This window comes from Arachis hypogaea, chromosome 10, assembly GCF_003086295.3.
Source record: "Arachis hypogaea cultivar Tifrunner chromosome 10, arahy.Tifrunner.gnm2.J5K5, whole genome shotgun sequence".
NCBI lineage: Eukaryota > Viridiplantae > Streptophyta > Magnoliopsida > Fabales > Fabaceae > Arachis > Arachis hypogaea.
Window position 1 is genome coordinate 3,628,737 of NC_092045.1, and position 13,197 is coordinate 3,641,933.

At 30.3% G+C, this 13,197-nt stretch overlaps 2 protein-coding genes across 3 annotated transcripts; both read left to right on the forward strand.

Moving 5' to 3' along the window:
* The first annotated feature begins 2,290 nt into the window (after positions 1 to 2,290).
* On the forward strand, positions 2,291 to 5,615 carry LOC112714706 (receptor-like serine/threonine-protein kinase SD1-8). Its single transcript, XM_025766364.3, has 7 exons — positions 2,291 to 3,601; positions 3,711 to 3,839; positions 4,013 to 4,137; positions 4,224 to 4,434; positions 4,554 to 4,791; positions 4,882 to 5,032; positions 5,134 to 5,615. Exons 1-7 carry the CDS (start codon positions 2,320 to 2,322, stop codon positions 5,437 to 5,439), a joined length of 2,442 nt encoding a protein of 813 aa, XP_025622149.1. The 5' UTR covers positions 2,291 to 2,319; the 3' UTR covers positions 5,440 to 5,615.
* A 2,617-nt stretch (positions 5,616 to 8,232) lies between these two features.
* LOC112714707 (receptor-like serine/threonine-protein kinase SD1-8) lies at positions 8,233 to 12,601 on the forward strand. 2 transcript variants are annotated; one of them, XM_025766365.3, is made up of 7 exons: positions 8,233 to 9,626; positions 9,739 to 9,867; positions 10,048 to 10,172; positions 11,247 to 11,457; positions 11,576 to 11,813; positions 11,906 to 12,056; positions 12,159 to 12,601. In XM_025766365.3, the coding sequence occupies exons 1-7, from the start codon at positions 8,348 to 8,350 to the stop codon at positions 12,462 to 12,464; spliced, it is 2,439 nt and encodes an 812-aa protein (XP_025622150.1). In that variant the 5' UTR covers positions 8,233 to 8,347; the 3' UTR covers positions 12,465 to 12,601. The 2 variants fall into 2 exon arrangements, with proteins under 2 accessions (XP_025622150.1, XP_025622151.1); XM_025766366.3 differs by having other exon boundaries at positions 11,717 to 11,813; positions 12,159 to 12,584.
* Positions 12,602 to 13,197: the final 596 nt, after the last annotated feature.

The window sequence follows — 13,197 nt, forward strand, 5'->3', positions numbered from 1 at the left end:
TTTTAGATCTGAGTTCTGATGAGGATGACAATGATGATGTTGATTTTCTGAGTTTTGGTTGGTGTGATGCAGATGGTGATGGAGTAGCAGCGAATGAGGGTGGTGGTAGTGGATTTTGGTTATGAGTTCTTATGATTCCATTATCCATGGTGGTGATGGTGGTGATGGTGTGGTGGTGGTGGTGGTGGTGGTGGTGGTGGTGGTGGAGGAGGTAATTGTGCTATAGTGGTGAGGGCATTTTTGTTCGAAAAAATTAAAAGGACGGTTTTAATATGAAAAAAGACGTTTAGGACGATTTTAAATCGAAAATTAGATGATGGATGGTTTCAATTCTAGCGCTAAACTTTAGAGACCAAAACCATACTTATCCCTTTTGCATAACATAAATTCATGTCATTTGTAACAAATTTAAGTTTTTATGAAATTTTTAGTATTTATTGTTCATATGATTTTTTAATCATTTTATTGACACATATTTTTTCTAGAATTTTTTTATCATTATTTTATTTGGCTTTGTATAATTTTTAATTATTTTTTATAATTTCAATTATTAATTTCATTAAAAAGATCCAATTAAATAAAAAATATCGATTTGTATTGTATCAATTTATTTTTAAAGTAGAATATAGATGTATATAATCTTTATTGGTATTTATTTTTAGATTGGATTAAATAAATATTCTCTTAAAAATAATAGGTACATCCACATCTATTTTTAAATAAATAATTGACCAGTTAGGAAATAACAGGTTTATGAGATTCCCTAACTCTTCTCAGGATTAGCTAGTTGAGAGTAGGGGTGCTCAAATTCAAACTGATCTCAATTAAATTGTTCATCCAATTCAATCTAAATCGAAAATCGATTAAAATCACACTAATTCAGATTTGATTGTATTCTATTTTTTGCAAACCGTTGGATCAGATCAAATTTCGAATCTACTTTTCATAACCGATCCAATCCAATCCAAACCGCACAATGTGCTATAATATTATTATTATTTTATTATTATATTTACAATTATACTTATAACATGTTCAATTTGTTATACATTTTTATATTATTCATGTATTATTATTATTTAATAAATATTTTATGTTCAAAATATTATTTATTTATTTATTTTAACTCATTTATAATTTTATTTCTATTGTTATGTTATGACTGGCTTTTTAAAATATTGTCAAGACTTGTTATGTTATTGTTGATTATTTAAAATTTGATGTTGAGACTTGTTATATGTATTTAATTTTTTTAATTTATAAAACTGCAAATCCAATTCAATCCAAACCGTTTGAAATTTGATCGGATCAGATCGGATTTTTTTTAAAAGATCATCCAATCCAAATCGCATCACAAGTAAAATTAGTATTCAGATTGGATGAATTTTTTACTCAAAACCGACGAACACCCCTAGTTGAGGGTAAATCGTGACAAGATATTGAGAGTCTCCAAATATTATTGGACATCTTTATTAAATCGGTTAATAATTTATTTTTTAATAAACCAAAACAAAATCGATTTATTATAGCAACGATAATAAACTCAATTGTCAGTACTATAATTATTAGATCTGATTTGATCTGACCGATTTACACAATCTAAACCGAATCATGTTTACATTTTTTGATAAAAAGACAAATATATTCTTGATTTTTGTTTAAAAAAAAAACAAAAAAACCTATGATCCAGTGGGTTATGTAAATTAATCGGTTCAACCAAATTTGATAACAATTGAATTTATTGTTATTGTTATAAAAAATCAATTTTATTCTAATTAGTTAAAAAATTAAAAATAAATAATTTATTAATATATCTAATAATAATGCCACACATAAGTATATTTACAAAAAATGTTTTAAGCGTCTCTATCCGAGCATCCTCCAAACATATTATATAACGGTTTATATATTATTAAGATTACGTTTTGAAAATTACTTTGAGGGATCAAGTAGTAATTTTGGTTGTGTCTATTTTATTTAAGTAAAAAAACTTAAAAAAAAATCAGAGTCTCCCATTATTATTTTATTTACAAGAGTTTTGATATATATATTTAGATAAAGTTGGTTGTCCTATTTTATTGTGAACTCCTCTAATTACATCACGAATCACTGTAATCATACAATAATTATAAGAGTGAATACCCCAACTGGATGATAATGAGTAACATCAACGGATGATAATTAACTTTTGAATTATGGAAAACGCTAACTGTTGGTTCAAAAGTCAAAACAGATATATCGATCAAAAGGAATATAAAAGGTCTACGTTGCTATACGATCAGGACAACAATCACACACTGCTCTTAACTTCCCGCAAACATGAGAGTCTTCTTCACTCACCTTAACTCCCTCATTATCATTCTTATTAGCTTCTTCTTCTTCATTACTTCATCAACCTCTTTGGATACTTTAACCGGAACACAAATCCTCAAAACCAACCAAACCTTGTTGTCAGAAAACCAGACCTTCGTTCTAGGCTTCTTCAGAGGTTCCAACACCAAATATTACCTCGGAATATGGTACAACAACATCAATCCTCAAACAATAGTTTGGGTTGCAAACAGAGACAATCCCATTGACAACTTCACAGGCCATCTCAAGATCGGAGACAACGGAAACTTTGTCCTTCTCAATTCATCCGGCAACCCCGCATGGTCCTCCAACCAAACCAGCGCCAAGAATCCAGTTATCCAGCTCCTCGATACCGGCAACCTTGTTCTCAAAGATTTATCAGACACGACAAATAATAACTACTTGTGGCAGAGCTTCGAATACCCAACGGATACCTTGTTACCGGGGATGAAGGTCGGTTGGAACCTGGACACAGGAACGGAGAAGCACTTAACATCATGGAAGGTCGAAGGTGAAGACCCTTCAAGCGGTGACTACACTTTGAAGATAGATTACCATGGTTTACCTGAGGCCCTCCTCAGGAGAAACCAAACTGTAATATACCGAACTGGTCCTTGGAACGGTGAGAGATTTAGTGGGATCCCAGGGATGAAAGACAACACCAATGATCTCAAGTACAATTTCACTTATGATGAGCATGGGGTGTGGTTCTCTTTCTCCGTTACAGAACCTTCCTTGTTGTCGAGGATAATTCTGTCATCTGATTCTGATGGCCAGTATCAACGCTACATGTGGATACAAGGAAGATGGAACAAGTTCTCGTACACACCAAAGGATCCATGCGATTACTATAGACACTGTGGTCCGTATGGAGTGTGTGAGAATGATGCTTCCCCGATTTGCACTTGTATGCAGGGGTTCAGGCCTAAGAACCAAGAAGCTTGGAACTTGAGAGATGGGTCTGATGGGTGTGTGAGGAACACGGTTTTGAATTGTTCGACTGACAAGTTCTTGCATCTTGAGCACATGAAGCTGCCGGAGACGAGCAGTGTGTTTATGAATAAGAGTATGACACTTGATGAATGTGGGAGTTTGTGTAAGAGGAATTGTTCATGCACTGCATATGCAAACATCGATATCAGAAATGGAGGAAGTGGCTGTGTCATGTGGTTTGGCCAACTCTTTGACATGAATGTCCACCGTCCAGGCGGTCAAGATCTCTATGTCAGATTGGCAGCTGCTGATATAGGTACTGTCTAATTGATTAAGTGGTTGCACATTTTTGCTATGATGATGATATTGCAAGTTCCTTCCTAATTGATTAAGTAGTTCTTTCTGATGAATTTAGTGACACACAGGATCTTCTAGCTCCAACAAGAATCATAGAGCAGTTCTGGCTATTGGCATCACACTTAGTGCACTTGTTTTAGTTTTGGGATTGGTTGCTATTTGTTACTTAAGGAAGAAGAGACAACAAAGTTCTAGAGGTAATGTATAATAAACTTCCCCATATGTCTCTTTGTATAGTATGGTACTGTAGTGTATATGGTTTTTGTGCTGCATAAATAAATAATTTACCTTGGTTATTATCAATAGCTGCTATTCCATGTTTTGTCCACAGAAATTGTTATTGGTTAATGAATGAGAATGTGTCTTCTAGGTGACCAAAGGAACATGGATGATCTAAAATTGCCAATGTTTAATTTTGATACCTTAATGATGGCTACAAACAATTTCTCTCAAGATAATAAACTTGGAGAAGGAGGCTTCGGTAGTGTTTATAGGGTAAGTTGTTTTAATACGTTAAACACAGCACAACTATCATAACATACTTATATATATACTAACAGTTTGTGCCTATGACAATTCAGGGTAGATTGATTGAAGGTCAAGAAATTGCTGTAAAAAGGTTATCAGAAAATTCTGGACAAGGAATTAACGAATTTAAAAATGAAATCAAATTAATTGCCAAACTCCAACATCGAAATCTAGTCCGATTACTTGGTTGCTGCATTGAGAAGAATGAAAAGATGGTGGTCTATGAATATATGAAAAATAGAGGACTTGATTCCATTTTGTTTGGTGAGCATTGTTTCTCTCAATATCTTGTATGTTGATGCATTTTTTTAATTATCATATATACTTGCTTTGCTTGTTAAACTTAATTAGTTTATACGTATTAATAATAACTAACATTGCAGACAAATCAAAAAATCTCTTGCTTTATTGGGAGAGGCGATTTAATATTATATATGGAATAGCTAAAGGACTTCTTTATTTGCATCAAGATTCAAGATTTCGAATTATTCATAGAAATCTTAAGATAAGTAATATATTACTAGATATTGAAATGAATCCAAAGATATCAGACTTTGGAATGGCTAGAATTTTTGACAAAGATCAAACACAAGAAAAAACAATAAGAGTTGTTGGAACATAGTGAGTATATTATGATAATTTTTTAGAATGTTTTTTATATATTAGATATGGTGTCTTCATTTTTAACTTAGGCACATCTTTATTTTGTAGTGGTTATATGTCTCCTGAATATATTATGGATGGAAACTTTTCAATAAAATCCGATATTTATAGCTTTGGAGTTATGGTATTGGAAATTATAACTGGGAAGAAAAATAGAGGATTTTCCTGTGATAACCATGAATTGAATCTTTTGGAAAATGTAGGTAAAAGAATTTCTTTCTTTATTTGAGTACTTTTTATTAGATAAAAATAAGTATTTTGGCCAATATATCCCAATGATTACATTGTATGATCTTGTAGGTTTGGAGGCGTTGGCACGAAGGAACTATATTGACTTTGATTGATCCATCCATGGACAATTCGTATACAGAATCAGAAATCTTAAGATGCATGCATGTTGGTCTCTTATGTGTCCAAGAATGTGCAGAAGATAGACCAACAATGTCTTTGGTGATTTTAATGTTGAGTAATGAAGCTGCATTAATGCCACGTCCTAGTAATCCAGGGTTTTTTCTAAGAAGAAATCATGCAGAAACATCTTCAAGAAATCAAGATAATACAGAAAGTGTAAATCAAGTTACTGTCACACTACTAAATGCTAGGTAGTGAAAAAAAATTGAATTCATACAATATATTTTTATATTATTAAAAGAATGAAAATTTTTCTTAATTCCTTTTTTTTTTTCTTCTTATAGTTGTAGCTGCTTTTAGATCTACTTTGATATTATTTTAATGCAATATATATGAGATGAATTCATTGATAGAAAAAAAAATATTGAATATTCTTCTTGGTTTAAATTATATGTCATTCACAAATTTTAACAAATATTTATTGCAAGCTTCCTCTATTTTTTTAAAGAAATTTTATGGCTTTTTTATTTGGAGTCTTTGGGAAGAATGAAATTCTCACCAGATACAAATCTCCCCTAGGATTGGAATTGAGTCAAGCCAACTCATGAGTCAGTTTGAACTCGACTTATTAATAGCTTAATAAGCTGAACTTGTGAGCTTGTGACCCGAGTTTGAATTTGGAATTGAATTCGTAAATTTAAATATGCCGAATCTGAGCTTAGATAAGCTTAGCTCGTTAACTCGTGAGCTGGCTCGATTATATATATATGATATTAAAATTATAGATTAAATACATATATAATATATGTATTAATAATTTACTATATAATTTTACCTATATATTAATATTTTTATTTAAATTTTTATAGTCATTTTTATATATAATTTTGATGTAAAATATAAATAAAAGATTTATAATTGATACATAGATAATATATAAAATTGATTGTTTTTAATATATATATATATATATATATATATAATATAATATAATATAAACATTATAATTTACTGGGGTATTCAAATTAGTATTCTCAATTTTGAATTATGATATAAAATTATATATTATATTTCTATTATTTGAGTCAACTCGTGAACTTAAGTCATATGATAAATTTTTATTGAATCAAGTTTGAGTTTATGAAATAGGTTCAATTATTAATGAGTCAAGTCTTTAGCCAAATTTAATTTTCGTGAGTTAAATTTAAATTTGATTTAATTTAACTCAACTTACTCCCGGCCTTAACCCTCATCCAAACCCAAAATTCAATGTTTCAATGTAAACGAAGAAATAGAGATACAATGTTCCAATGTTTCTTAGGAACCTTGAATGTGATATGGAGACTTTAAACATTTGCTTTAAGGGTTAGGAAAAGCTCTGTATTGATTAGATTATATTTAAAAGAATCTATTATTAGGAATGGTAAACGGGTTAGTTCGTTTTGTTTAATAAGGTGATTTTAAAATTTTATCTTATTTTATCTAATGATAAATTAAGAAATTTGATAAATAAGTCTGTCCTATTCCGACAAAACCTGTTAAAATTGGTAGATTACGTTATGTGAGTTAAATAAATTTTTTTATTACAATAGTCTCAAATTTGTAGTTTAACTTTTTTTTTAATAAATTATGTGGCCGACCTGCTAGCAGATTTTGGCTGGGTTGCCACCCTATACAAGACACCCAATATAGTAATATTTCCTTATGCAGAGTAATTAATTATTGATTAGATTATGATTAGAAAGCTACAATGCCTCGAATAAGGTGGTTTTGTCTTAGTTGTCAGAAATTTCAAACCATGTTCCTTCGTTCCTACTTCTCCATTTAGCTTCATTGTCTTTAATTCATTATCGACAAATATTTAACATGCTCATTTTTTATAGAATATTACAGTGATTTTATTAATTATATATTATCCAATAAAATATGAATTCTATTATAATGGAAGAAGATAATGAGGTGCTTGCTTGCCTATTTGACTTTAAATCATGATTTGGTGATACATAAAGTACGCCAACCAATTTTAATAATATCCCCATGTTCAAACCTGAATAACGCCCATATATTGAGGAGATTAAAATTTTCATATAATATTATATGACTGCGCCTTGTGTATCTAAGACTTTATTGGTGCCAAATTAAAAATATCATGCATGTGTGTCCAAAACTGTATCCGTTCATTTATTTTTTTTTCTTATTCTACATAATAATTACTATCCAATTTAGATTGCAAACCAACAAATAAAAAAAAAAACTTAGGCTGCGTTATGTTAGCTGGTTTGATTTAAAAATAGGATTCAATAAGACATTAAAAATAAAATAAATTATAAAAAATTAACTTATTCATATTTTTTTGTTTAAAAAATTAAAAAAATATAATACTAAAAATATAATTATAAAAAATAATAAAAATAATAAAAAATGAAAAATAAATTATATATTTTATTAGTATTTTTGTATCTTTTTTATTAGAATAAACACAAATTATACATTAATTTTATGTTTTCGGATACAATATATATCTTATTTATTAAATATAATTTTATATTTTTGTGTTTCTGTTTTGATATTTCATGCTTGTAAATAAATACAGTCTTAAAAAGACAAAAATATTAAACCATAAGACACAACTTAGTATATGTTTATTATTTATTTGTTGAGATACAAATTTTTTATAAGCATAATAATATATAAATACATATAAGATACATATTTTAGTGTCTTTTTTCAAATAAGCTAAAACACAATAATACATAATACGCAAAAATTAATCTTTTTATCTCTAACTATTTTTTAGATTACCTATTTATTTATTTTTTTTATAAGAAATAAAGTATTGGCTAATTGAATGAGCTTTATATCCGACTTAAAAGAACTAATAAATATCAAACCAATAAAAAAAAATATCAGCCGCTTCCCATTATTACCTATTTTATTGTGAACTCTCCTAATTACAACACGAATAACCCTGTAATCACCCAATAATTATGATAAGTAGCATCATCAATTGATGATAATTAACTTTTGAATTATGGAAAAACGGTAACTCTTGGTTCAAAAGACAAAACAGATATACGATCAAAAGGAATATAAAAGGTCTAAGCTGCTATACGACCAGGACAACAATCACACACTGGTCTAATGGTCTTAACTTCCCGCAAACATGAGAGTCTTCTTCACTCATCTTAACTCCCTCATCATCATTCTTATTAGCTTCTTCTTCATCGCTTCATCAACCTCTTTCGATACTTTAACCGGAACACAAATCCTCACAACCAACCAAACCTTGTTGTCAGAAAACCAAACCTTCGTTCTAGGCTTCTTCAGAGGTTCCAACACCAACTATTACCTCGGAATCTGGTACAACAACATCAATCCTCAAACAATAGTTTGGGTTGCAAACAGAGACAATCCCATTGACAACTCCAAAGGCTATCTCAAGATCGGAGACAACGGAAACTTTGTCCTTCTCAATTCATCCGGCAACCCCGCATGGTCCTCCAACCAAACCAGCGCCAAGAATCCAGTTCTCCAGCTCCTTGAAACCGGTAACCTTGTTCTCAAAGATTCAGAACAGAGCAATAACTACCTATGGCAGAGCTTCGATTACCCAACAGATACCTTGCTACCTGGGATGAAGTTGGGTTGGAACTTCGACACAGGAATTGAGAAGCACTTAACATCGTGGAAGGTCACAGGTGAAGACCCTTCTTCCGGTGACTACACTTTCAAGCTAGATTACCGCGGTTTACCTGAGATTTTTCTGAGGACAAACCAGACTATCATATACCAAACTGGTCCTTGGAATGGTGAGAGATTCAGCGGGGTTCCAGAGATGGACACCGATACTCATTCCATTGTGTTCAGCTTCTCCGATGACGCGCACGGCGCGTTCTACTCTTTCTCCATCGGGAACGCTTCTTTGCTATCGAGGCTAACGGTGACGTCAGATTCAGACGGAGAACTTCAACGGCGGACGTGGATAGAGAGCAGCGAATCTTGGAACAAGTTCTGGTACAAACCGGCGGATCAATGCGACCATTACAGGGAGTGTGGTCCGTACGGAGTGTGTGACAATAATGCATCGCCGGTTTGCACATGTATGAAAGGGTTCAGCCCTAAGAACCCTCAGGCTTGGAATCTGAGAGATGGATCTGGCGGGTGTGTGAGGAACACGGGTTTGAATTGTTCGACTGACAAGTTCTTGCATCTTGAGCACATGAAGCTGCCGGAGACAAGCAGCGTGTTTATAAATAAGAGTATGACACTTGATGAATGTGGGAGTTTGTGTAAGAGGAATTGTTCATGCACTGCATATGCAAACATTGATATCAGAAACGGAGGAAGTGGCTGTGTTATGTGGATTGGTCAACTCTTTGACATGAATGTCTACCATACAGATGGTCAAGATCTCTATGTCAGATTGGCAGCTTCTGATATAGGTACTGTCTAATTGATTAAGTGGTTGCACATTTTTGCCATGATGGTGACGTTATTGCAAGTTCCTTCCTAATTGATTAAGTAGTTCATTCTGATGAATTTAGTGACACACAGGATCTACTAGCTCCAGCAAGAATCGTAGAGCAGTTCTGGCTATTGGCATCACACTTAGTGCACTTGTTTTAGTTTTGGGATTGGTTGCTATTTGTTACTTAAGGAAGAAGAGACAACAAAGTTCTAGAGGTAATGTATATAAACTCCTCGATATGAATGTCTCTATATAGTATGGTACTGTAGACTGTAGTGTATATGGTTTTTGTGCTGCATAAATAAATAATTTACCTTGGTTATTATCAATAGCGCTATTCCAGGTTTTGTCCACAGAAGTTATGATTGGTTAATGAATGAGATTGTGTCTTCCAGGTGACGAAAGGAACATGGATGATCTGAAATTGCCAATGTTTGCTTTCGATACCTTGGCAATTGCTACAAACAATTTCTCTCAAGATAATAAACTTGGAGAAGGAGGCTTCGGTAGTGTTTATAGGGTAAGTTATTTTAATACTTTAACACATCACAACTAATAACTATCATAACATACTTATATGGTTGCCTTTGTTTATAGAAATGGGATACTGAAATAAGGTCACAGATATAAAATTAAATTTGACAAATGAAATATGGATATAGACATAGTGTTCTAAAATATTAAATTAGTATATTTTGTATTTGGAAGCCACTCAGATAAAAAAGTCTAAAAGATTTTTTTTAAGATATTTTTCAATAATTAAAATTTAACATTAAATCATGTCATTTTTGTCAAAATTAGTCTAAACAAATTGATTTAATAAAAAAAATGGTGAATTAAATCTTGAACTTGTTTAAATTAATATTATTTTTTTTATAAAAAATTACTACAATATCCTTATTATAGAGAATGATTAAAATACTCTTATTATATATATATATATATATATATATATATATATATATATTAATTTTAAAAGTTCTAAATCATAACCCTACGATAGAAAAATAAATAACTAAAATTTAGGATTCTCAAAATTAATATATATAATAGAAGTATTTTAGTCATTTTCTATAATAGGGTATTGTAGTCATTTTCTATAAAAATTAATATTAATTTAGACCAATTCAAGATTTAATTCACCATTTTTCGGTAAAATCAATTATCTAGCCTAATTTTGACAAAAATAACACGATTTAATCAATTATATGTGTTAAATTTTAATTATTAAAAAACATATAAAGAGGTTTTCAGCGTCTTTATCTGAGTGGCTCTCTTTGTATTTATCCTGACAGAAAGAACACAGAAACACTAATAAAAGACACAACTTATTTTTCATTTTTTCTTTTATTATTCTTATTAATTTTTTATAATTATACTTTTTATTATTATAATTTTCTTCTCAAATTTTTTCAATGAAAAAAATAAAATAAATTAAATTTTCATAATTTATTTTATTTTATTACTAAATAGAATACAAAAACACTAAATTATATGTTTTAGTCCTATATATCTTATTTTCAATGTCTTTTCTTATTATATTCTCATAAATACATCCATATATACTAACAGATTTTGTCTATGACAATATCAGGGTCGATTAATTGAAGGTCAAGAAATTGCCGTAAAAAGGTTATCAGAAAATTCTGGACAAGGAATTAATGAATTTAAAAATGAAATCAAATTAATTGCCAAACTCCAACATCGAAATCTAGTCCGATTACTTGGTTGCTGCATTGAGAAGAATGAGAAGATGGTGGTCTATGAATATATGGAAAATAGAGGACTTGATTCCATTTTGTTTGGTAAGCATTGTTTTTCTCAATATCTTGTATGTTTATGCATTAATTTTTTAATTATCATATATACTTTGCGTGTTAAACTTAATTAGTTTATACGTATTAATAATAACTAATGTTGCAGACAAATCAAAAAGTCTCTTGCTTAATTGGGAGAAGCGTGTTAATATTATATATGGAATAGCTAGAGGACTTCTTTATTTGCATCAAGATTCAAAATTTCGAATTATTCATAGAGATCTTAAAATAAGTAATATATTACTAGATATTGAAATGAATCCAAAGATATCAGACTTTGGAATGGCTAGACTTTTTGACAAAGATCAAACACAAGAAAATACAGTCAGAATTGTTGGAACATTGTGAGTATACCATTATAATTTTTTAGAACATTTTTTTAAAAAATTTGATATGATGTCTTCAATTTTAACTTAGACATATTTTTATTTTGTAGTGGTTATATGTCTCCTGAATATATTATGGATGGAAACTTTTCAATAAAATCCGATGTTTATAGCTTTGGAGTTATGGTATTGGAAATTATAACTGGGAAGAAAAATCGAAGATTTTCTGGTGATAACGAAGAATTGAATCTTCTGGAAAATGTAAGTGAAAAAATTTCTTCCTTTATTTGAGTACTTCTTATTAAATAAAAAACAAACATTCTAGCTCATATATTCTAATGATTACACTGTATGTTCTTGTAGGTTTGGAGGCGTTGGCATGAAGGAACTATATTGACATTGGTTGATTCATCCATTGACAATTCATATACAGAATCAGAAGTCTTAAGATGCATACATGTTGGTCTCTTATGTGTCCAAGAATGTGCAGAAGATAGACCAACAATGTCTTCAGTGATTTTAATGTTGAATAGTGAAGCTGCATTAATGCCACGTCCTAAAAATCCTGGATTTTTTCTAAGAAGGAATCATGCAGAAACATCTTTAAAAAATCAAGACAAAACAGAGAGTGTAAATCAAGTTACTGTCACATTACTAAATGCTAGGTAGTGAAAGAAATTTAAATTTATACAATATATTTATAATTGTGACTGCTTCTAAATCTACTTTGATTTTATTTTGATGTAATATATATGAGATAAATTCATTGATAGGAAAAAAAAATTGAATATTCTCGTTGGTTCAAATTATATGTCATTCACACATTTTAACAAATATTTATTTCAAGCTTCCTTTGTTTTTTTTCTTCACTACAATATAGTTGTGTGATTCTGTTTATTGTCTAACAGTTGCAGAGTTTATAAATTAATAGAAACTAATATTTATTTCATCAAAGAGTTTATAAATTAATAGAAACCCTATACATCAATCAGTCTAGTTACTGCTAAGTGCTAACTCAAGGCAACTAATACTATTCACAAAGACTCATTCATAGTAGCTTAGCCAATTGGGCCATATTCTGATAATAGAATTTTTTGAAATCAAGACCCCTTCTCCTTACATGTAGATCTCCACCAGAATTTTATTATTTTTTAGCATAATCTCTTACAGAAATGATTAGGAATCTTAAAATACTTACGGCATAAGAAGGTATGGCTTAGATCATTTACTTTGATGAGAATCTCTTTCCCTACTTAGTTAAGAAGGCTTTCCTTCCATTTTTCTATTTTTCTAATCGCTTTTTTTTTTCAGTCCATTCTATAAATTTATTTTTTGATCTCTCCTACTGAACTGGTACTTTTAAGTATTTTTTCGGGTTGTCCCGTATTAAAATTTTTAAGAT

What these genes read in the sequence shown, in the direction of transcription:
- LOC112714706 (XM_025766364.3), top strand. Translation starts at nt 2,320, where the DNA reads ATGAGAGTCTTCTTCACTCACCTTAACTCCCTCATTATCATTCTTATT. An exon ending in GCTTCGGTAGTGTTTATAGG is followed by an intron (nt 4,138 to 4,223) that starts GTAAGTTGTTTT and finishes ATGACAATTCAG; the next exon opens with GGTAGATTGATTGAAGGTCA. An exon ending in ATAAGAGTTGTTGGAACATA is followed by an intron (nt 4,792 to 4,881) that starts GTGAGTATATTA and finishes TTTATTTTGTAG; the next exon opens with TGGTTATATGTCTCCTGAAT.
- LOC112714707 (XM_025766365.3), top strand. Translation starts at nt 8,348, where the DNA reads ATGAGAGTCTTCTTCACTCATCTTAACTCCCTCATCATCATTCTTATT. An exon ending in ATTGGCAGCTTCTGATATAG is followed by an intron (nt 9,627 to 9,738) that starts GTACTGTCTAAT and finishes AGTGACACACAG; the next exon opens with GATCTACTAGCTCCAGCAAG. An exon ending in AATTGAATCTTCTGGAAAAT is followed by an intron (nt 12,057 to 12,158) that starts GTAAGTGAAAAA and finishes ATGTTCTTGTAG; the next exon opens with GTTTGGAGGCGTTGGCATGA.